Genomic DNA, 22,654 nt, shown 5'->3' on the forward strand with positions numbered 1-22,654 from the left:
AACTGGCAGCATCAGCAACATCCAATTTTTTTTTATAATAATCCCAGGACACTGCTGTATAAAATACAGCAGTGATTGATTCTGTGAACCAGGATGAAATTCAATATTGCCAAATATACCAGCTAGGCGCTAGAAATTATCCTATTGTTAAGACCGAAGGTTTGTTCGTGTATGAACAATATACCTTCAATATTGCAAATATTGAAGGTATATTTGCAAACTTAACAAACACAGTAACAGGAACAATATATACTTGTAAAATCAATTACTAAAATCTTATGTCCATAAAAAGACAAAACTTTAAATCAACTGATCAACAGAAGAGCTGCCACATCCAGTAAGGGCAAATAGGTACATCTCTAGATTTCCCCAACACTGAAGGAAGGGCAGTAAACATGTTTTTGAAAAGCAAGTCATGGGTAAGGATAAAGGAAAAGAAAATGACAAGGATAAGACAATTCCTTGTTATACCACTAGGCATCCTCTTCCCTTCACATCATTTGAACAATAGGAAGAGAAAGGAGCTAGGGGAAAAAAGTATTCTTGAGAGTGTACCCCTGAGCAAAAAAAAACTCTACCTTCAAACGGTGGTTAATTTCGGAAGGGCCTTCTCCTAGAAGACATGCCTACCAGACTTAGTGAATCTCTTCTACACAACAAGAAACTACAGATGTAAAAAAGGCTAAGTGTAGGGCATCAAATGTTGCATGTGTGTATCAACACTGTATCAACAGTGAAAGTAATGAATATGCAAGACTACGCTGTGCTGGTGCAGCACATGAATAAAGTTTGAGACCAGAAAGGGACCTAGCAGAAGACTGTACTAGCCAGCCTTGGAAGGGGCCTTCGTCTCTCAAGTTGTAATATCTCAATGGTTAGCTGATACCTTAGCCGGCCTACTACCTAGACTGTTTCACATGAAGTTTTTTCTTACACCACAGTAATAAAGGCTAAAAAATCTGTCATATTTTATTTTACCTATAATTCAACATACTGCATTAACTATGCTATACTGTTATAATCTTAATTCCTTAACCCAAGCATGACAATCTGTATTTCTATGTGCAGCCAAATCATCCAATCAGAATTAACAACCAAAATGTAAACCTGTAACACCAAAATAAATATTAAAATCTGAAAAATTTGTATACTGGCCTGCTTCAAGATTTTTTTTTCAAATAAAAATAGAAGGAAAATTTACAGTAGACAGAAAGTATGATTTTTTAAGGGAAATGAGACACAGTTGGGAAATAAAATAAAAGTAGCACAATAGATATTTGGAAGGAGACCCATTAAAACTGATAAACATGTATGACTTACCTGACATCTCCCACAAATTGAAAATTCCCTTAATTCTTTCTCTATATTAGTACAAGGTGGATACCTGCATTCATAATAGCAATCTTCTTCCTCTTCTACAATTTCTCCATTAGCGTTGTAGTATCTAGTTACCAAAAAATCTCCATATTGCTGGAACAGAATGAGAATACAAATTAGTACTCGAACTGATCACATTCAAAGTATATCTTGAATATTTTCCTCAACTTATTTATTACAGGCTGAAATAAAAAACTAACATGAAATTGACAAATTCAATGACATGAAGAGGGGATGCTATGTAAACTGCTCTTGATGTCCACTTATTGGAAGTCAGAGGGTAAGTAAGCACCAAAGAACAGGGTTACTTCCAACAACCACTGTTCTGGACATGGCTTTAATATTAGAGAGGGAAAACAATACTTCCTGATGCTTGTTAAACTATGAGATGCAGGAGGACATTCTTCTAACCTGACATCAGTGCTGGTTAGGTTTCTCAAATACAACTACTGCCACTAAAAGGCCTAATGTTCCACTGGTTATAAAAGTGAGAATTAAACAGTATTCCAGTGGCACCAGGACCCATCACTAAAATTACATGTAAAAACAAACTGTCAACAATATAGAACAGTTCAGTTCCCGCACTTTTTGTCAGCAGAAAAAATCGTACAGCTAGTGACTAATAATGAATGCGTGTCCAGACAATATTTAAGAGCATGAATACAGGTGTAATGTCTCCAATAGGCCATACTGACTTTTAATTTTATGCCAGCATCAATTGTATTTTCTAAGTAGCATTACCAAATAAAAATATTATAAATAACTGACATGCACTGCATAAACATTTTACCTAGGAGGCAGTCATGCTACATGATGACCGAGTGACTGGAAGATGCTGAGTTCATATACACACCAGTCAGCAAAATCCTTTGCCCTCCATACACTTCCAGATTGTCAAAACAGGCCAAAGAATGGAATCCTCCGTCACCTAACCAACAAAGGAAGTTGCTCGTGGATACTAAACTATTTAGAGGACTTTTACTCAAAATTGGCGTTGGTGATAAAATGCAAAATTAGAAGCTGAAATCGTCAGAGGGTTTAAATAATTCGCTTTTGTTTACCCAAGACTCTCCATCCCAGCCACACAGATACTCTTTATTACCATACAAATGTGGGCATTTTTGCGGATAATTCTTTAACATATCTAAACAATTCTTAGATCACTGCTGTAGCAGTTTTCTCCAAATATTTGTATAGACAAGTAGTATTCTTTGTAGAATAAAAGGCGTCTTCAAATTCATAATATAAATCTCTAAACAAATTCAAAATAGAAATCTCTAAACATTCTATTGCAAGGAAGAAGGGAACTGCTTGTTCACATGGTCCAAAGAGTCCTTGGTTCACCTGTGAATCATGGGTCATGGCCATGGGAAGTCTCACCTCCTTGGTCACCTGGATGATTCATTATTAACCCCCCGAAAGGCACTCCAAGATATAGCAATGGTGAAGGACGAGTAAAAAAAAATAGGTTTTATTGTTAAAATCCCTAAACGTATTATCATCGTTATTTCAAAATGAACCAGCCGAGACATAATGTCCAAATGAATGGTAAGGACAAAGTAGTTATGATGCATGCAATCAATTAACAGATAGAAACTTGTGCAGATAAATGGCAGTACTATAACATTTATTTTCAATCTTGCAAGTATTAACAATATAGGCATATGATAAATAAAAAATTCATATGCAACATCATTCTATGTATTTTTTGTATGTGTGGACAGTTGGTGCCAATTGAACATCTGTTTAATGTTATCATAATTGTGAGCATTTGTTTGAACACATCTTTGTTGTTGCAGTCTTACGTCTGTAGGATAATCTGGGTTACGCCGTTTTTTGAAATTCTTGTTGGAAAAGGTCCTCAACTTGGAGAGACCTCGCCCTCAAAACTAAGTTGTGTATGAATGACGGGGTCATCAACAGGTTAGCTTTTCATTTTGGACTTTATCACTAAGGTCAAGTTTTGCGTAAAAGTTCAACTGGTTTTTGAGGATTCCATCCTTTGTTAGCTCAGACATTTTGGAAGTGTCAGAAGGGAACGGATATTTTTAAAACTTTTATGCTGTGTATGTAACTTATTTCCAATATATATATATGATTGGATAGCGTCACTGACCGTCCTGATTTCGTCCCCGTCCACTTGGACGGTGGTTCGATCCCATGGGGGGACGAAATTATTATCAATTAAAAAAATTCCCCTTCGGTACATATATGAAAATATATCATTTGGGAGTTAAAGTGAATTTAGATATTAAAGGACATTTGTAGCTTGAATTGATATATATATATATTATATATATATATATATCTATATATATATATATATAACATATAATAATTTGGTAATGGTACTTAGAACAGACAGAACTACTAACGGAAGATAGTTGTTCGAAAGTGTTAAGGCCCCCATACACTGAACGATTGTCGTTATCACAACACACACACACTATTCATACAGTATGAACGACCTCCGCACCGATTTCAGTCTGAACAAAGATTTTGTCTTGGGAAGACATGGCATCATCTCTAGAGGAGACGCGCGCGATAGCGTCAGTTATATCGGCAGACAAACCCATACCTTGAACGATCTGTGTACGACAGACTTAAGTCGCAAGCAGCAGCAACCTGGTCGTGACAGATTCCACCTGAGATCGTGCAGACGAAGCCCCGCCCACTTTAGCATTCAGACAAGCCCATGCACAGTGTTTTTGCGAACGATACTGACAATCGTTCAGTGTATGGGAGCCTTTAGACGCAGACACACATAAATGCCGTTACCTCTTCTACAGGATCAGCAGGCAGTTGCTGGATGGCGACCCAGTACAAGGACTGTTCCCGGGGTGAGAACACGTGCCCCGCTGCAGGCTGCTTGGCTCCTACGGGAACGAGTGCGAGGTTTTCCAATCTGTTGTCGACGGTTACACTGTTGAGGTGGATTACTTTCCAACCCGGTGCTATACCTCCTCTATGAGTTTCCCTGCAAATATTGGAATAGATCAGAATAAGGGATTTGGGCCCAGCGCTGGGACCTATGAGACCATTCAGCGCTGAAGCATCAATTGAGAGTAGAAAGGTTTAAAATGATTGCATGAATATGTAGGATTTATGATTATGGTTTAAAAGAAGTAATAGAAGTATGAAGTCCTCAAAGCAGTCTCACTATAAAACAATAATTGTCAGGAGAGGATGGAAAGTAAGGTGAAAGAGAATATGAACGGAGATACAGTAAAAGGAATGCCTACAGTGCACCGCATGAGGTATACCTGTCGTATATGTAATTAAGAAAATATATGTAGTCCTGTGAAAATGGTATCGCTGAGAAAATAACATTTATATTACTTAAAATTCGAAGACAATCCAATAATAGCAACGTCTCTCGTGAGCTGCTTCTATTTTCAGTCTGGCATGCTGGATCCACTCCCCCTCCCCTCTATTTAAGTCGTATAAGTAGAAAAATAACAAAATCTGGTGATCCCTTGAAGGATAACAAAACCACTTATGAAATTAAACCCATAACATTCTCTCCCTCGAGGCAAGCAAGATTCCAGAATTTCACTTTCTGTGTTAAATCGCCATGAATATGCATATTTAGAAAGAAAAATCGTCCTTACTTGCATACTTGCAGGGTTTGTAAAAATATGCACTGAATTAATCATACACTTCTGAGTAACTTTTCTGTGACAAAGTTCTAGTTCAGCATCGCCCGATACTTTCGTACTAATAATAATGGTCGCCGTTTCCTTTCTACAAAGTAGCGTTAGTGACACCATAGTCTAGAATTTAAAAAAATAAATAAATTATACACTGTAGCACTTCTCAGTCGTCAAAAACTGCAGCGAAGAAAACTGAGATCGAACTGACTTGAACTGCAATTTCCAATCGGCAAAACACGAAAGTGGTGTTATGTATATTTACTAAGTTGACCCCCAAAATATTCTTCAACTGAGGTAGTATACACAGGCAATTGTACGAACCTTCATCAACGTATATTTTCGCTTATTCAGTAAGTAAGCCTACAATCTACTTTGTTGTTCTTGCTTCTGTTGTTCTTGTGGGGGGGGGGGGGGGGGGATAGGAAAGGCCTAAAAGGGTGTTTCAGGTTGAGCTAAAGATACAGGAATTTTAGGAGAGGATATTTACGATTTATTTATCAGAAGCAACATGTAAAAAATAAATATGCATGTAAACAGTACAGAAAAATGTCTAATAAAATATAGCGTATTTATCTCAATTTTCATTGGTGAAACAACGCTCCATTTGACCGTAGATTTTGGCACGCGCCCTGGTACGTTGGAGGTCGGATCACGAAGGTGCATTACGGAGACATACACACTGCGTTTGTAACAATGTAGTTCAATACTGAGACAAAATGGGTCCTCAGAGATTTTCAAGTTTAAAATGCTGTCAAAGTCAAATCAATCGCACATAAAATATATATTTATGATACGGTAAACTTTTTAATCTTAAATGCAACATATCACAGCCACCACCTGCCTACCAGGTACCCCATTCCCCATTATCTTCACCCTCGAGTTGAATCTGGGTGTTTGAAATCGAGTGACGCTATATTTGTTCAACTCTACAGTACTGGAACGTATAAACATTTACAATCACGGGACGAATATGGACTAAGGATACCCGAAAATGAGAATAGAATAAAATATAGGATTTAGGGCAAGCGCTCGGACCTACGAGGTCATTCAGCGCTGAAAGGGAAATGGCTGCAAGAGGGCTTGAAAGGCGTAACAGAAGGAAAACCTCAAGCAGTTGAATCACTATGAAACAACTGTTAGGAGAGGGTAGACAACGAGGCGGAAGAAAGAGAATATGAATGTTAGTACAGTAAGAGAAATGAATAGAGAGGTAGCAGCTAGGGGGGACCTAAGGAGGGGACGCTGCAATGCCTACAGTGAAGAAAAAAGCAGTGACGTCACTTACCATAGAAGATCGTGAACGTACTGCCCGGACGTTCGGCCCCTGGAGATGTCGTAGGCCCAGGCGTAGATGGCCGCACCGTTGCCGTCCCTGTCGATATCCACTCGTGCCTCGAAGGCGTACTGTTGCACGAGGCAGATGTCTCTCTCGTCGAGGAGTGCATACTTTGTCTGCAACACGAAAACAGAGAAGGACGCTCGTGAGAAGGGAGAAATCAAACGGTATTAGTTGGTCGTTACCCTGTGCTGCTTATATACAATTGAATTGAATATACATTCAGCGCCCAAGCGGAAACTGACAGTACAAGGTCTGAAAGGTGTAACACCAGTTGCACTAAGATTCCATTGTTATAAGACGGTTCAGTAAAGTAAGATGGAAAAGAGAGAATATGAAAGGAGGTACAGTAAAAGGAACGAAGGGGGTCGCAGTTAGGGGCCTATGGGAGGTACGCTGCAAATAACCTTAAGTAAAGTCTGCGGTGCACTGACGATGTACGGTTAGAACTGGCTAGCATATTTTAGTATCAATGTTTTGCTGCACTGATACAAAAACAAGAGGTGAGGTTAATTATCCATTAAATAAATATAAACAAATAAAAATTCTCAGTCATCTCCAATAAGTCAGGTTTCCCTTGAATATGCAAGTCCAGACAAAAATCACGCGAGCTTTACTAATTGTGTCCTACTCCAGCTTCATTTCTCGTTAGGTTTCTCACAGGGTTCCCAATTCGGTTGGAAACTTGTCCCCATCAAATGTTCCTGTTTGTTTTCTTACAAATCTAACCCAACAGCAATAACAACGACTGTTCGAAATCATATTCTCGTACAAATGCTCCATTACCCCTTTCATTCTTACAGGATTAGCCTGGCCCTTATAGATTTCTCACTCCCCACCCTCTTATCAGTTGTCCTTTCAAAGGCGACTGACGAAGGAAAGAGTCTAGTCTAGTGCTTCCTACAACAACCAGATCAACTAAGTTTCCGTTAAAACTGATGTCTGGTGCAGTCGTAGTTCGGATGTTTGTGTTGTTAATATCATCAAGCAAAATCACGACTACAGACAGAAGCAATAACAATGTTGTGTTGACCTTAACAGACTCAAACTTGATCATTCTTTTTATTCAAAATTACCACCACTCACATTCAGAAAAATATTAACTGGAGTTTATGCCAATTTTTTTTAATCAAAGACCACGGATAAATGTGTTTATTATATAATATATATATATAATATATATATATATATATATATATATAGTTTTTGGGCAGTTTTTCTCTCCATTTTTGTTGTAGGCGATCGCCTTTGAGGCAATGACTTAGTTTGATACTGACATTTTCTGTCTTTCTTCAAAATTCTGGTTAAGGACACACACAGTCGGGGTGTGGTTTCCAAGAAAGATGAGTAAAAGTGAGCAAATAAAAAAGTCAATGCCACAAAGACGATCGCCTACATCAATTTATATATACTATATATATAATATATATATATATATATATATATATATATATATTTTAACCTCTACAATTTTAGACACGTTTATCAGTTCAAGCACTGAATCAGAATGGGATACAAATACAAAAGCACTTCCTTAAGGTACGAGAAAGGATAGAAATTTATTTTAGCTCCTATACATATCTGCCAGATTCAAGCCATTTTACTAGAGCTGAGAGATATTATACATAACACGAAAAATACAAAATTACTTTGATTAAAACAAGCGCACAATTTTACTAACACGATGTATCGAAAACATTCTACTCTAACATTTTTACCAAGATATCAGAGTGCATAACTGTTAACCAGTTTCCATACTATTATAGGTCTAGTGAAATTCCTCTGGGCGCATGATGATGCAATTTCCTGGTAAATGAACAGCTCCTAAGAGCAGGTGAATATACTTGCACTAACATAATAGAGGAAAATATATCTCTAGCGACGAATATAAACTCTACATTTAATTTCACTTACGTACGGCAATCTTTAAGTAAACGCACGTAAGTGTACATCCAGTTCTATACAATCATGCGTGCCGTAAGGAAAAGCGCTCGGAAAATAGGTTGGCAGCCGTGGTCGGTGTGTGAAGACTATGACGTCACTGCCAGTAGATGCGGGTGAGTGGCTTGATAGAAGGTATCAAATTCTGTACAAATCACTATGCTGACATTCTATAAAAGGTGGCCGTTACCAAACACGTGCATATACTTAGGGATTTATATATAAAAGTAGTTAAATAAGCAAATGGTAACAGGCAGGGCAGATAATCGATGCGAACGGACGAAAATTCGCAACTAAATACGTTTACTGGCACCCTTCTTAACGGTCCACATGGTCTCGCTCAGTTGTTGTCAGAGAGATCCTCCTTACAAAGGAAACTGTGAATGCTCGGTACTGTGAAGCCTTGATTCCCGGCCAGGGTTAGATAAATATCGTGAATAAATGTAACTTATTTCTATCAGGACTTGACAATTCTTTTCTGTCATCATATGAAGCCCACAACATTCTTCCGTCAATCGTAATTAAGTGTCAGCCGAGTGGGTGATCACATGCAATGAAACGTTTCATATGACCACAAAAATATAATAATAATACACAAACAGGAATAGATACGTCAGATGCTTTGACTACTTCAATTATTCTTTGAAAGTGCTCTGTACCATGTCATGAGCTGTGCGATGAACAAGAAATATTAAATTGTTTGGTGTTGCTGCACGCTGTCCAAGAGCAGGATAAAAACAATGCAAAGAGAACAGAGGCTGTGTACGTGACTCGGTAAAAAGTAGCAAGGAATGCGTCGGTAATCAAGAGAGAATTACCTCGCAGCAGCAGCAGCAGCACCAGGTGGCTTCCAAGATCACCCTCGAACACTGCTATCCCTTCTCGCTGCGCTGCTGAGTTAATTACTCGTAAATCTCATGAATAGAGCCGAGTCGAGCGAGAGATGACTTAAAGTGGGATCGAAGAGACAACGCGTGACAACCGCAGTCGTTTGTAAAAGTAATTTTTTTTTTTTTTTTTTTTTTTTTTTGTATTAACTGATATAAAATTCAGCTTATTCTTTTACTGGAATTCATCATATCTTAGTAGAGCACAATAATTTCACACACACATTACATATTTTAAGAAAACGTCTATCGGAAAAGTAACTTAGTCACGAATGGAACACGTCGAAATTCAAACCTATATATAATAAACGTGGCAGACACCACAAATATTTTAGTAAAACTGGTGGAATTATATCGGACAACAATTCCATCAAGAGACTTCAAGATGTACAAATATAAAGCAAGCTGTCTGTCTCCCGTAATTAGACCGTAGCATCAAATACTGTACACGAAAAATATTTCCAACATCAACTTTGGCTACAGAAAATGAGTGAAAAAAAAAATTGCTGTATTTGAAAGTAAAAGCACTCAATCTCTACGAAAATAATCATGAATCGCTCTTAAGTCTACAAAGTTCATTAAGCCGCTGGTAACGTTGGAAAACAATGCAATATACTTAGTACCATAGTTGGTACTATAGTAGATTTACATCAGCCGTGCATTTGATGTCTAGGCCAGTCCCTTACGACGCTCCTGGTTGGCTGTTGATAAGCCAATGACAAGGCTGGAAACTCGGTCTCTCTCGAGAGCTCACATAAGCAGGATGTTTGTTCCATTTTTCCTGAGGTATATGTCTCTTTCAGGAGAGGTGGAACATGCATCTTGCCAGCCTATGTGAACTCTCGAGAGAGACTGAGAGTTTCCAGCCCTGTCATTGGCTTATCAACAGCCAATCAGGAGCGTCGTAAGGGACTGGCCTAGACATCAAATGCACGGTTGATGTGAATCTACTAAAGCGATAGAGAACGGACACGCGTTATCTTAATGCCGACAAAACGATCTCGCACAGAATATGCCCCTATCCTGAGTTTGACAGATTGTAAGGCTGAACAAAACCCTTGGCGGGATATAAATGTCAGATATGTTCAAGCAAAAAATAAATGCATACACCCTAACCGTTCAAAAGGCATGTTACACTCACATTTCAATCCTTATCATTAGATAAGTTAAATTCTGCACACATCCACATCTTGAATAACACTATACATATCACGTAAAACCTCTTCTACAGGACCTTTTCACAAAAGCTGCCAACATCCTCCATTGGACGTCAGCTGTTTGTTGCCCTGCTCTGTTGCTTCCTTCTCTATCGCCCCCCCCCCCACCCCCAACGGAACCCACCCGGCTAACCACCCTTTTTTCCAGTCCCTTCTGTCTAACCTGGTTCCTCCTCCCCCGTGCACAGACCCTCCGTGAGCAGGTGGCCGACAACGATCCCCCATCCAACCCCACCAACACCGGTACCTCCGGTGGGCTGCCCTAATTGCTGACACCGAGCATAAAATGCCTTCCAACATCGCAGCAGAGATACTACGGGCTGCTCTATGAGCAAGAGCTCGTGCTGGCATAAAGCCAGCTTAATCTTAAACAACAACAACGCAGCAGCCAACCTCGTCCAGTCTTATTCAAATCAGCATCAGCGGTGTGGCTCGAGAAGGCTCGGTCGGATACGTGAACTTGCAGTGTTTGAGATCGACTACATCAACAAGGCCCAAACATCGAACGTGTACTTGTGGGACTATTAAAGGAGGGTCCTAAACCTTGCACAGGAAGCAGAAGAAAATTTGCTTAGAGCAGAACAACAGAAGAAGAAGAAGAAAAAAGACAACGCCAGGTAGGCGAGCCCCGGGTAGTATACAAGAGAGGAATCACGGTGGAACGAGGAAGGTGGCCATCGTGACTGTAAGAACAAACAAGTGGAGTTGGCAGCAACAAAGGACCACCACCTCAAGATGGATGGCGACAATCATCACAAGAAACGAGACCGGGACCACCACCACCTCTTCTCAGCCCCCCTCCCCTCCCCTTTCTCTTTCTCGTCCTCCTCTTCCTAACCATCACTGTACAATCAACCACAGGCTGTGCCGCCTCCAACATCACACGCAACCACAGGAGTGCACACAAGAGTTCATCCCATTACGATGAACAATCACCGCTTCAGGAGGAGGAGGGGGAGGGAGGCTTCTCTCTGTGAAGATCTATACACGAAAGACTTCGTTCGCTCTCTAGCTCCTACTTGACAGAGGTCTTGAATTTCTGGTCACCTAGTCACGCTGTCTTAAAAGAAAAAAAACTATTCTGAGAGATCTTTGAACTGAGTGAGCCTCTCGCTGACTAGAAGATGGAAACTAATCATTTTAGACCCAGGCAAAAATATATATTTATATACATATGTATAATACTTTACACATAACTAATGCTGCGACTCTCCAGCTACTCACTTGACACAAATACTTTCAACAGTTCGCGATCACATTTGTTCCAAAGGTCAACTGCAAACAGCCGAGACCAACAGACTATTCACAATCATAACAGCGTTTGATGATTTTAAAAATAAGAGTGCAGCCTTTTGAAACATTTTGCCACTTATATCGAAATGCACGGGATATATAATATATATATATATATATATATATATATATATATATATATATGCTATTTCTCTTTCGCTTTTCAACGTCACTACCAACTGAGATTGAATTCAACCTAACAGTCACTAATGATATTATTCTTAAATAAATAAATCTCCAATTTATTAAGAATACCAAGTAACAGTCATGCATCTTTCACTAAAATTCGGACGGTTTAATTTTGATTTACTCTTGAGAATGACAACCAGCCAACGGAATTTCCTCTCGCTATCATCAATGGCATATCCTCGGCGCCCTCTAACGCACTTACTTTCTGCAAAACATATCACCCATCTGAGAGAATGATGCGAAAGATGGCACGCCTTCACGGGTACTAGACTCATAAAAAGAAGGGGGAGTGGGGGTGTTTCCCGAGTGCAAGCGTCATATATTATGACCAAGGCTTTGTATAGGCCTTGATTATGACCAACCACCTACGGCGACCACAGCGTAAAAGTAGAAGCTCTCTCTCTCTCTCTCTCTCTCTCTCTCTAACAACCTTCGTCATCTAACGCCCTTCGTAACCACGCCCTCACGGCACACAACGTGACATGCGCAAAAAGAAGTTATATATATATATCTTTAAGAATGTTTGATGGCGCTTTTTAAGTCGTGTGTACTATGTTGCGTTGATTTCTCTGCGTAATATTTCACTTCTAACTATCGCCTTCATGAAGTCACAGAAATAGTAAGTGCTTAATGAAGAGAAACTTCTCGCTAGCAGGCAAAGCGTTATATTGTAAATGAAGACGAACTAGATCAACGAAAGTGGTAACAATCGTAGACGGACGGCATTAAAAATGACATGAAATGAACTTGCCCTGACGTGATACAAATGACAAATATCGGATTAAAATCAAAGTCTATACCTACGACACAAAATCCTGGTTAACTTTTAAGCGCAAGATCAAACGCTCCAAGAGATCTAGTTCAAGTCCGGAGTTCATTATAATCAGTATTCTTGAAATAACCTATTATATTCAATAATATTTGCAGTCATAACCTATGGCTAAAATTCAACTAACATCAAGTATAGTCACATAAAAAAAAAAAAAAAAAAAAAAAAAAAAAAAAAACTACGTTTTGACGGTCTTTGGGAGTGCATAGGCCTAGTGGGATCTGGAGTGCACTGACCCTAATCGGAAATTGAGTGGTGACCAAACACGATAATCACAATCACGGATCCATGAATCGAATGCCCAAACAAATACCAAACCAAACACAGCCTCTCTCTCTCTCTCTCTCTCTCTCTCTCTCTCTCTCTCTCTCTCTCTCTCTCTCTCTCTCATCGTGGAAATTTGTAACAAAACAGACTTCCGACAAGCAATAAAATTTTTCCTTTTACTTACAGGCTTAAAAAACTCTTTATGCTACCAATAGGGAACCGATGTTGAAACTGTTTCTCGACCTTTTTTTTCCTGTTTATTTTCGTATTACGATTTCCGCCTGGGTCGTTCTGTGACATGACTAGGAAATACGACTACTGGAAAATACACGAGGAAGTTAACGAAGTTAAAACTATTCGAGGCGTCTTCCTGGTTTGGCTAAAGAAAAAAAAGCGTTTGAAATGACCAAGATTTTCCTTCCATTACCTTGCTATGAAGGCAACAGATCCCTACGATATCCTTGCGCGGTTTGTGTGTCCTTCAAATTCCCAGTTTCCCACCAGAAACCATTTCGGCAGAGAAGGAAACAGTCCTAAGTCCTTCCTCCCGATACAACTCAACATGAAAAGACCGCAGGGAGGCGTTCACGGGCCGGGGGCTTCAAGGGGGAAGGGGGGGGGGGGGTTGAAGGGGAGGGGTGCTGTCACTATTAAGCAAGTGACCCGTGAAGTCAACAGCAGCAGCAGGGGACAGAAAATGACCATTTTTTTTTGCAGAAACATTACAAGTTACAATAGCTCGATTATTCTGTAATATTCGCCTGCCACTCTCACCTTCGTGGAATTTTATTAGTATGTTATCTCATGCTATTTATACTTTAACCACGACTCTTTGGTACAACTAATCTACCTTACGTTATTAAGAGAGAATGAGAGATGATAACCAACTCTGGGTTATTATTACGTTTGCGTGTGAGAGAGAGAGAGAGAGAGAGAGAGAGAGAGAGAGAGAGAGAGAGAGAGAGAGAGAGAGCAGCGAGTTACAGTTTAAGTAGTATAGAATTTTTTGACGATGGGACACGGCAACCTTTGAAGGAAAACCTTTATTTTACTTCATTATTATTATATTCGAGCCGATGAAAGTGACGAGGTGACAGAAACCAAATGATGTTTGGTCTTGACTTGACTTTTGAACTTCTGCTCGCTCACTCGCACGAGACTATTGTAACAACACTCCATCATGAACAGAAGAGCCGGTCTCTACAAAGGGTCGCACAACATTCTCTCTCTCTCTCTCTCTCTCTCTCTCTCTCTCTCTCTCTCTCTCTCTCTCCAAGGGGAAGGAATCTCAGAATAAAGATAACCAGGAAGACCGCTCAAGCTTTCGAGTACCAATTAAGAGACAATGGACAAGGAAACCACAACCAGGCATCCAGTAATGATGTCATTTGCTTCGCCAAACTTTGCAATAATGACTTAGCACTTCCCGACCCTCAATGGGGATATTATATATAAGCCATAGCCCAAGGGTGTGAGTGGCGGAGTACCTACCTACCGATGCAAGAACCCTTTTGCAAACAAAGGCCTACCTACACCTGGAAGAGGATGGGCGTGGGAGCTGATGGTGGTTCAACGAACGTGCTCCCGAGCCGAGAGCGAGCTCTCTCGGTAGTATAGTACTACTACTTACCTCATGCTCGGCCATGCATGGAACGCTGAGACTCTCTCTCTCTCTCTCTCTCTCTCTCTCTCTCTCTCTCTCTCTCTCTCTCTCTCTCTCTGGTCTTCTTGGTTCTTACCATTCCCTTCGCTATTCATCAAAACCTGTTTTAAAACCTCTCGGTTGTGTTAGCCTAAGCCACGTAGCAGCACGTATATATATATAGTACTATTCTTCGTCTCCCGCTCACTGGTATCATCGACTCATTATTATCATAATGATCTGTCGCTTATCCCTTCAAGGTCGTCATCATCGGTTCGCCCAAGACTTCCGACCCGCTAAAACTCGACGCCCCGGACTCACGTTTCGACAAAGGGCGCCTCCAATTTGACGCCTGGTTCATATAATGTTCAGAACCACTTTGTGCAGGCCGCTTCTAACGAATGAAAAAAAGGAAATTTGCAACATACTGGCAGAACGATATAAGAGAGAATTCACCCCTAGAATAGATAATGAAGATAATGATATAGAAGTAAGGGACGAAAATAGTGAATATTTAGCTGACATAGAAATTAATGAAGCTGATATTGTGCAGGCAATTAATGAAATTAAAAATGGAGCTGCTGCAGGGCCGGATGGAGTCCCTGCTATTTTGTTAAAGAAAGTAGTTCATTCTATCGCAAAGCCACTTGCAATATTATTAAGACAAAGTGTAGATACAGGCAAGATTTATGATGAGCACAAATTAGCATATATCACCCCTACTTTCAAAAGTGGATCAAGACTAGAGGCAAGTAATTATAGGCCTGTGAGTCTAACATCACATATTATGAAAGTGTATGAAAGGGTAATGAAGAAAAATATTATGAAACATTTAATAAAAAATAATTTGTTTAATATAGGACAACACGGTTTCGTACCCGGAAAAAGTACACAAACCCAACTGTTAGTCCACCGTGAGAACATATTCAAAAATATGAAAAGCGGGGAAATGAAACAGATGTGGTTTATCTAGACTTTGCAAAAGCTTTTGACAAAGTAGACCATAATATATTAGCAAAGAAAATTAGAAAACACAATATCGTAGATAAAGTAGGAAGATGGTTAAAAGAATTTTTACACAACAGAAAACAGATAGTTATTGCAAACGATGAGAAATCGGATGAAACCAAGGTAATATCCGGTGTGCCACAAGGTACGGTGCTAGCTGCAATATTGTTTGTTATTATGATTGAAGACATAGACAGTAATGTTAAGGATTCGGTAGTGAGTAGTTTCGCTGATGACACAAGAATAAGTAGAGAAATTACTTGTGATGAAGATAGGAACGCTCTACAAAGAGACCTTAACAAAGTATATGATTGGGCAGAGGTAAATAGGATGGTATTTAACTCTGATAAATTTGAATCAATAAATTATGGAGACAGAGAAGGAAAGCTATATGCATATAGGGGACCTAATAACGAGACCAATCACAAATAAGGAAGCAGTTAAAGACCTTGGTGTGATGATGAATAGGAACATGTTATGCAATGATCAAATAGCCATTCTGTTGGCAAAATGTAAAGCAAAAATGGGAATGTTGTTACGGCACTTCAAAACAAGAAAAGCTGAACACATGATTATGCTTTATAAAACATATGTTCGTAGTCCACTTGAATATTGCAATATGATATGGTACCCACACTATCAAAAGGATATTGCACAAATAGAGAGTGTACAAAGGTCCTTTACAGCTAGAATAGAAGAAGTTAAGGACCTAGACTACTGGGAAAGACTACAATCCTTAAAATTATATAGTCTAGAAAGGAGAAGAGAACGCTACATGATAATTCAGGCATGGAAACAGATAGAAGGAATAACAGAAAATATCATGGAACTAAAAATATCAGAAAAAATAAGGAAAGCACACAGAACATTAATCCACTACGCACCAGCATCGATAATGCAGCGTCTATTCAATGCGTTGCCAGCTCATCTGAGGAATATATCAGGAGTGAGCGTAGATGTGTTTAAGAATAAGCTCGACAAATATCTAAACTGCATCCCAGACCATCCAAGATTGGAAGATGCAAAATATACCGGAAGATGTACTAGCAACTCTCTGGTAGACATTAGAGGCGCCTCACACTGAGGGACCTGGGGCAACCCGAACGAACTGTAAGGTCTGTAAGGTAAGGTGATGTTCACCGTACACACACGCATACGTACATATAATAAACACATTAAACATATTACATATACACAGTACGTGTATCTCAAGGTAAAACTAACCATTCTTTTAACAATTATAAAATAACCTACAGGTCGCTTAAATGAACGATAACGTCCGTGCTGCCATAGCCCCACCTATTTTAAGAATATATAAAATAGGGTACAGACTTAGCCGCTTGTAATGATAGTCAATGGTTCTTAAGTAATTCAGCATGATAAGTTATCACTACTTTTGAGAAATCATATTTTTTTTAAACAGACACAAAAGTGAACCGAGGTTTTTGAATAGTTGTTAATGGAATTCAGTCTCGGTAGGTATTTTAGTCTAATTTTAATCATTCTATTGAAAACTAAATAAAGATATTAAAAAGGTCATTTTTCTCCTACTTTCATTGACTCAGTAAAACAACCTCCACGAACTGCAGCAGCGAGTTCAATAAATCATATATATATATAACAAAGAAACCTTGATGAGAAGTATATATCCACCACCACCATTCATATCTCTTTCATTCGCTGTACAAGCTCCTTACACTTTCGCCATTTTCATCCTAATTAGTTTCCGGTCTAATCTACACACACACACACACTCGGCACACACCAGCCGTGCTTCTGAAAAGATATCGACTCCACAATACAGTTAATTAGCACAGGTAGGCAGCATCTTTATGTATCCCACTAGTTTCTGCGCCTTTTTGCAGAGGGTTTAAGGAATATGATGGAAGAAGCATAGTATTAAATTTAGGCCAAGTGCTGGAAGCTATGAGGTCATTCAGAGAAGGCAGGGAAATTGCCAGTAAAAAAAAAGGTGTAGCAGGAGGGAAACCTCAAAGCAGCACTGGGAGCCTTGGGTCAAAACACCATCTAAAGGTTTGAGGGGTCACCGCCCCCCTAAAATGACGCTTCCTCTTCTTCTACCTCTATTCTCAACCTCCCTTTCCCCTTAGTGACGTCATCTCTCAAACGAACACACAAATCGACCGTGACATTTAACTTTAGGTACATCTTGTAGAATCTGGATCTATCTATCATCTAGGTGACTGCTGTTGCACCAGAGAGAGAGAGAGAGAGAGTTACAAGGATTATGGTGTCTCAAAGACTTGTTAGTCCATCCTAAGAGGAGACATCGTGTCTCTCATATCTCTAGGAGCAGGTTTTACTGTGCATTCACAGTGTCCTAATGATTTTGTCTAGCTTTCTTTTCAACTCTTCCACACAGTCGCTGTTTACAACTTCTGGTGGCAGTTTATTCCACGTGTCACATATCATGTATGTAAATAAGTTCCCGCAATGGGATGTGTTGCATCTCTTCAGTTCTAGTTTCCATCCATTATTTCTTGTCTGGTTTTCGTTTAGCGTAAATAGGTTACTGTCTACTTTTGTTGTTTTGCCTTTCAGTATTTTAAACGTTTCTATTATAGTTGTCCTCGCAACCGTCGTGTTTCTGAGCCATACATGTTCAGGCTCTCAGTCGTCTTCGGTAACCTATTTGCCTGATGGATGGAATTAACTTTGTGGCTCTTGCTTGTACTCCTTCTAATTTATTTATGTCTTTTCTTAGTGTTGGTGACCAAAACTGTACTGCATATTCAAGATGAGGTCTAACTATTGATATGTAGAGCTACAGCCCCGTTTCTTTGTTTCTGTATTTGAACTGCCTGTTTATGTTTCCCACTAGTTTATGTTCCTTCCTTTGAGCTTTTATGCAGTTTTGTGGATTTTAAGTCCTTGGTAATAATAACTCCAAGGTCCTCCCATTATTCCACACTATTTATGTCATTCCTATAAGAGTGCCGTTATCAGTTTTTTGAAGAGAGAGAGAGAGAGAGAGATGAGAGGAGAGAGGAGAGAGAACAGAGAGAGAGAGAGAGAGAGAGAGAGGACCTTACCTTACAGACCTTACAGTTCGTTCGGGTTGCCCCAGGTCCCTCAGTGTGAGGCGCCTCTAATGTCTACCAGAGAGTTGCTAGTACATCTTTCCGGTATATTTTGCATCTTCAATCTTGGATGGTCTGGGATGCAGTTTAGATATTTGTCGAGCTTATTCTTAAACACATCTACGCTCACTCCTGATATATTCCTCAGATGAGCTGGCAACGCATTGAATAGACGCTGCATTATCGATGCTGGTGCGTAGTGGATTAATGTCCTGTGTGCTTTCCTTATTTTTCCTGGTATAGTTTTGGGCACTATTAATCTACCTCTGCTTGCTCTTTCTGATATTTTTAGTTCCATGATATTTTCTGTTATTCCTTCTATCTGTTTCCATGCCTGAATTATCATGTAGCGTTCTCTTCTCCTTTCTAGACTATATAATTTTAAGGATTGTAGTCTTTCCCAGTAGTCTAGGTCCTTAACTTCTTCTATTCTAGCTGTAAAGGACCTTTGTACACTCTCTATTTGTGCAATATCCTTTTGATAGTGTGGGTACCATATCATATTGCAATATTCAAGTGGACTACGAACATATGTTTTATAAAGCATAATCATGTGTTCAGCTTTTCTTGTTTGAAGTGCCGTAACAACATTCCCATTTTTGCTTTACATTTTGCCAACAGAATTGCTATTTGATCATTGCATAACATGTTCCTATTCATCATCACACCAAGGTCTTTAACTGCTTCCTTATTTGTGATTGTCTCATTATTAGGTCCCCTATATGCATATAGCTTTCCTTCTCTGTCTCCATAATTTATTGATTCAAATTTATCAGAGTTAAATACCATCCTATTTACCTCTGCCCAATCATATACTTTGTTAAGGTCTCTTTGTAGAGCGTTCCTATCTTCATCACAAGTAATTTCTCTACTTATTCTTGTGTCATCAGCGAAACTACTCACTACCGAATCCTTAACATTACTGTCTATGTCTTCAATCATAATAACAAACAATATTGCAGCTAGCACCCGTACCTTGTGGCACACCGGATATTACCTTGGTTTCATCCGATTTTCTCATCGTTTGCAATAACTATCTGTTTTCTGTTGTGTAAAAATTCTTTTAACCATCTTCCTACTTTATCTACGATATTGTGTTTTCTAATTTTCTTTGCTAATATATTATGGTCTACTTTGTCAAAAGCTTTTGCAAAGTCTAAATAAACCACATCTGTTTCATTTCCGCTTTTCATATTTTTTGAATATGTTCTCACGGTGGACTAACAGTTGGGTTTGTGTACTTTTTCCGGGTACGAAACCGTGTTGTCCTATATTAAACAAATTATTTTTTATTAAATGTTTCATAATATTTTCTTCATTACCCTTTCTACACTTTCATAATATGTGATGTTAGACTCACAGGCCTATAATTACTTGCCTCTAGTCTTGATCCACTTTTGAAAGTAGGGGTGATATATGCTAATTTGTGCTCATCATAAATCTTGCCTGTATCTACACTTTGTCTTAATAATATTGCAAGTGGCTTTGCGATAGAATGAACTACTTTCTTTAACAAAATAGCAGGGACTCCATCCGGCCCTGCAGCAGCTCCATTTTTAATTTCATTAATTGCCTGCACAATATCAGCTTCATTAATTTCTATGTCAGCTAAATATTCACTATTTTCTTCCCTTACTTCTATATCATTATCTTCATTATCTATTCTAGGGTGAATTCTCTCTATATCGTTCTCGCCAGTATGTTGCAAATTTCCTTTTTTTTCATTCGTTAATCTCCCTTCAATTCTCAGAGGGCCTATTTCTATTCTTCTTTTATTCATCTTCTTCGCATATGAGTATAATAGTTTTGGGGTTTTGCTTGATATTTAATAGGGTTTTTTCTTCCAAGTCCCGTTTTTCATTTTCTTTTGATTGTATAATCTTTTGTTCTGCAGTTTTCTATCTTACTTTTTAGTTCTATAACTTTCCATGCATTTTTTTCTTTTGCAAGACCTTTTTTCCACTTTCTGATTTTCTGGAACAAGATCCTTCTGTCTCTTGGTATGCATGAATGATGTTTGACTTTTCTTCTTCGGTATATATTTTTCCACTATTTTCTCCAATATTTTATATAATATCTCCGTATTTACCCTTATGTCATCACTTACGAAAAGTTATCCCAATCTTTGTTTAATTCTTCATTAATTTCTGACCATTTTATATTTTTACTGTAGAAGTTGTATTTTCCATATCCTTCCCACTTTTTCATTTCTTGCTTATCTCTATTTCACTTGCTTTGGAATGAACTGTTAATTCTATGACATTATGGTCTGAAATAACTCGCATTATAAAACTATTATTTCTTTAACATAATTCATCTCGTTCACAAATACTAGGTCTAAAGTATTTTCCTTTCTTGTTGGCAGGTGATTTATTTGTTGAATGTTGTATTCTAGTAGCATATCTAATAGCTTTTCAAATTGCCTCTTATCTTCTGCACTACTATTACTCTCTTTTTTATATGTATAAGTACAACCACAATCTCCTATTCGTTCTTTCCATTCTACGAAAGGAAAGTTGAAGTCACCAGATAGGAGAATAGTCCAGGTCCTGTGATTTCTACATATATCATCCAATTTTTCAATTATTAAGTCAAACTCTTTAGTATTAGGAGGTCTATATATTACTATGTTCATCAATTTTTCAGATTCAAATTCTACCGCTATTAGTTCACATTCTGAGTTACTATATTTCTCATATATTTTTCCTTGTTTTTTGTCTTTCCCATATATTGCGGTTCCCCCTTGATATTTTTTCTATCTGATCTATAAGTTTGGAACCCTTTTTTTTATTTGATCATCATTCCCAGTCTCTTGGGTTGGGAATACCAGGTTTCACTTATATTCATTATCTATTTTCTTTTTTTCATTTTGGGTTAGTTCTTCTAAGTACTCTATTTTTCTTTTTGAGTTACTCGTAACTAAACCTGCGCATTCATCACTATGATGGTTTGCGTGTTTTCTCCTTCATTTAATACTGGTAGTAATAAGGATTTTCCCATGTCTCTTTCCTGTTCTGGTATGTTGTTCTTTTTTTCATTTCCAGAAATTCTGACATTAAAAAATCCAACTTTTCCATAATATTTGATCTTCCTTCATCATAATTATTCATTTTGTGTCTGAATCTGCAATTTTCTCCGTTTCTGCATATCCTCATTGGTGGTTTTGCTTTCTCTTTTACCTGATATTCTTGATTTCTCTCTTTATTTGTTTCTTTCTTATTTTGGATTTTATTACTTGGTTGGTTATTTATTTGATTATGATTCATGGCTACAGGGTGCATATATTTGCATTTTTTGTCGAACTTACATCCTTTTCCTTCTTTTAGGTTTTTACATATTTTTGGATTGCAGATCTCTGCAATCATCCCCATATCCATCTAAGTATGCACATTTACCATATATTTCATAGTTTTGACATATCTTAGGATGTTTGTAGTAAACAAATCTTTCTCCAAATCTGCAATTCCCTCTTTTCAAAAGGTTGCAGATTTTGTCTTTCTTGTCTATTTTTTCCTCTTTCCCGTCATTGTGTAGATCTGGGTAGAGCCTCTTCGGGATTTGCTTTTCTGTTGTCATATCGTAATTTATTTCTTCGTAGGTATGCTGCTTTATTGCCTCATATGTAGTATCAATGAGTATCTCTGCATCCATACTTTTATCTTGTTCTTTGTTTTCCTTATTTTTTTCTCGTCATTTCATTTTTGTTTACTTCTCTTCCGTTTTCCTCTTCTTCTTTTTTCTTCTTCTTCCTTCCTCTTCCTCTTCCTTCATCCTCAACTATTTGTACATTCAATCTTGATTTAATAACATTGTCTATCCATGATAGACATGCTTGAACAAAAAATTCTTGTATCTTTTCTCAATCTTGTATTACCTCAGCACACTGTGGATGGGTCGGAATGTTGCATGCAGCA

At 38.4% G+C, this 22,654-nt stretch overlaps 1 protein-coding gene across 1 annotated transcript in view; it reads right to left on the minus strand.

Annotated features, from left to right (window-relative positions):
* Window positions 1-22,654, minus strand: part of LOC135222026 (zinc finger MYND domain-containing protein 19-like) — a 156,569-nt gene that overhangs the window by 11,750 nt on the left and 122,165 nt on the right. The window contains exons 2-4 of the mRNA XM_064260152.1: window positions 6,316-6,482; window positions 4,156-4,354; window positions 1,321-1,470 (exon numbers count right to left, since the gene is read on the minus strand). Of these exons, the coding sequence (XP_064116222.1) occupies window positions 1,321-1,470; window positions 4,156-4,354; window positions 6,316-6,482 (516 nt within the window). The remainder of the gene's footprint in view (window positions 1-1,320; window positions 1,471-4,155; window positions 4,355-6,315; window positions 6,483-22,654) is intronic.

Source organism: Macrobrachium nipponense, chromosome 3, assembly GCF_015104395.2.
Source record: "Macrobrachium nipponense isolate FS-2020 chromosome 3, ASM1510439v2, whole genome shotgun sequence".
NCBI classification, from domain to species: domain Eukaryota; kingdom Metazoa; phylum Arthropoda; class Malacostraca; order Decapoda; family Palaemonidae; genus Macrobrachium; species Macrobrachium nipponense.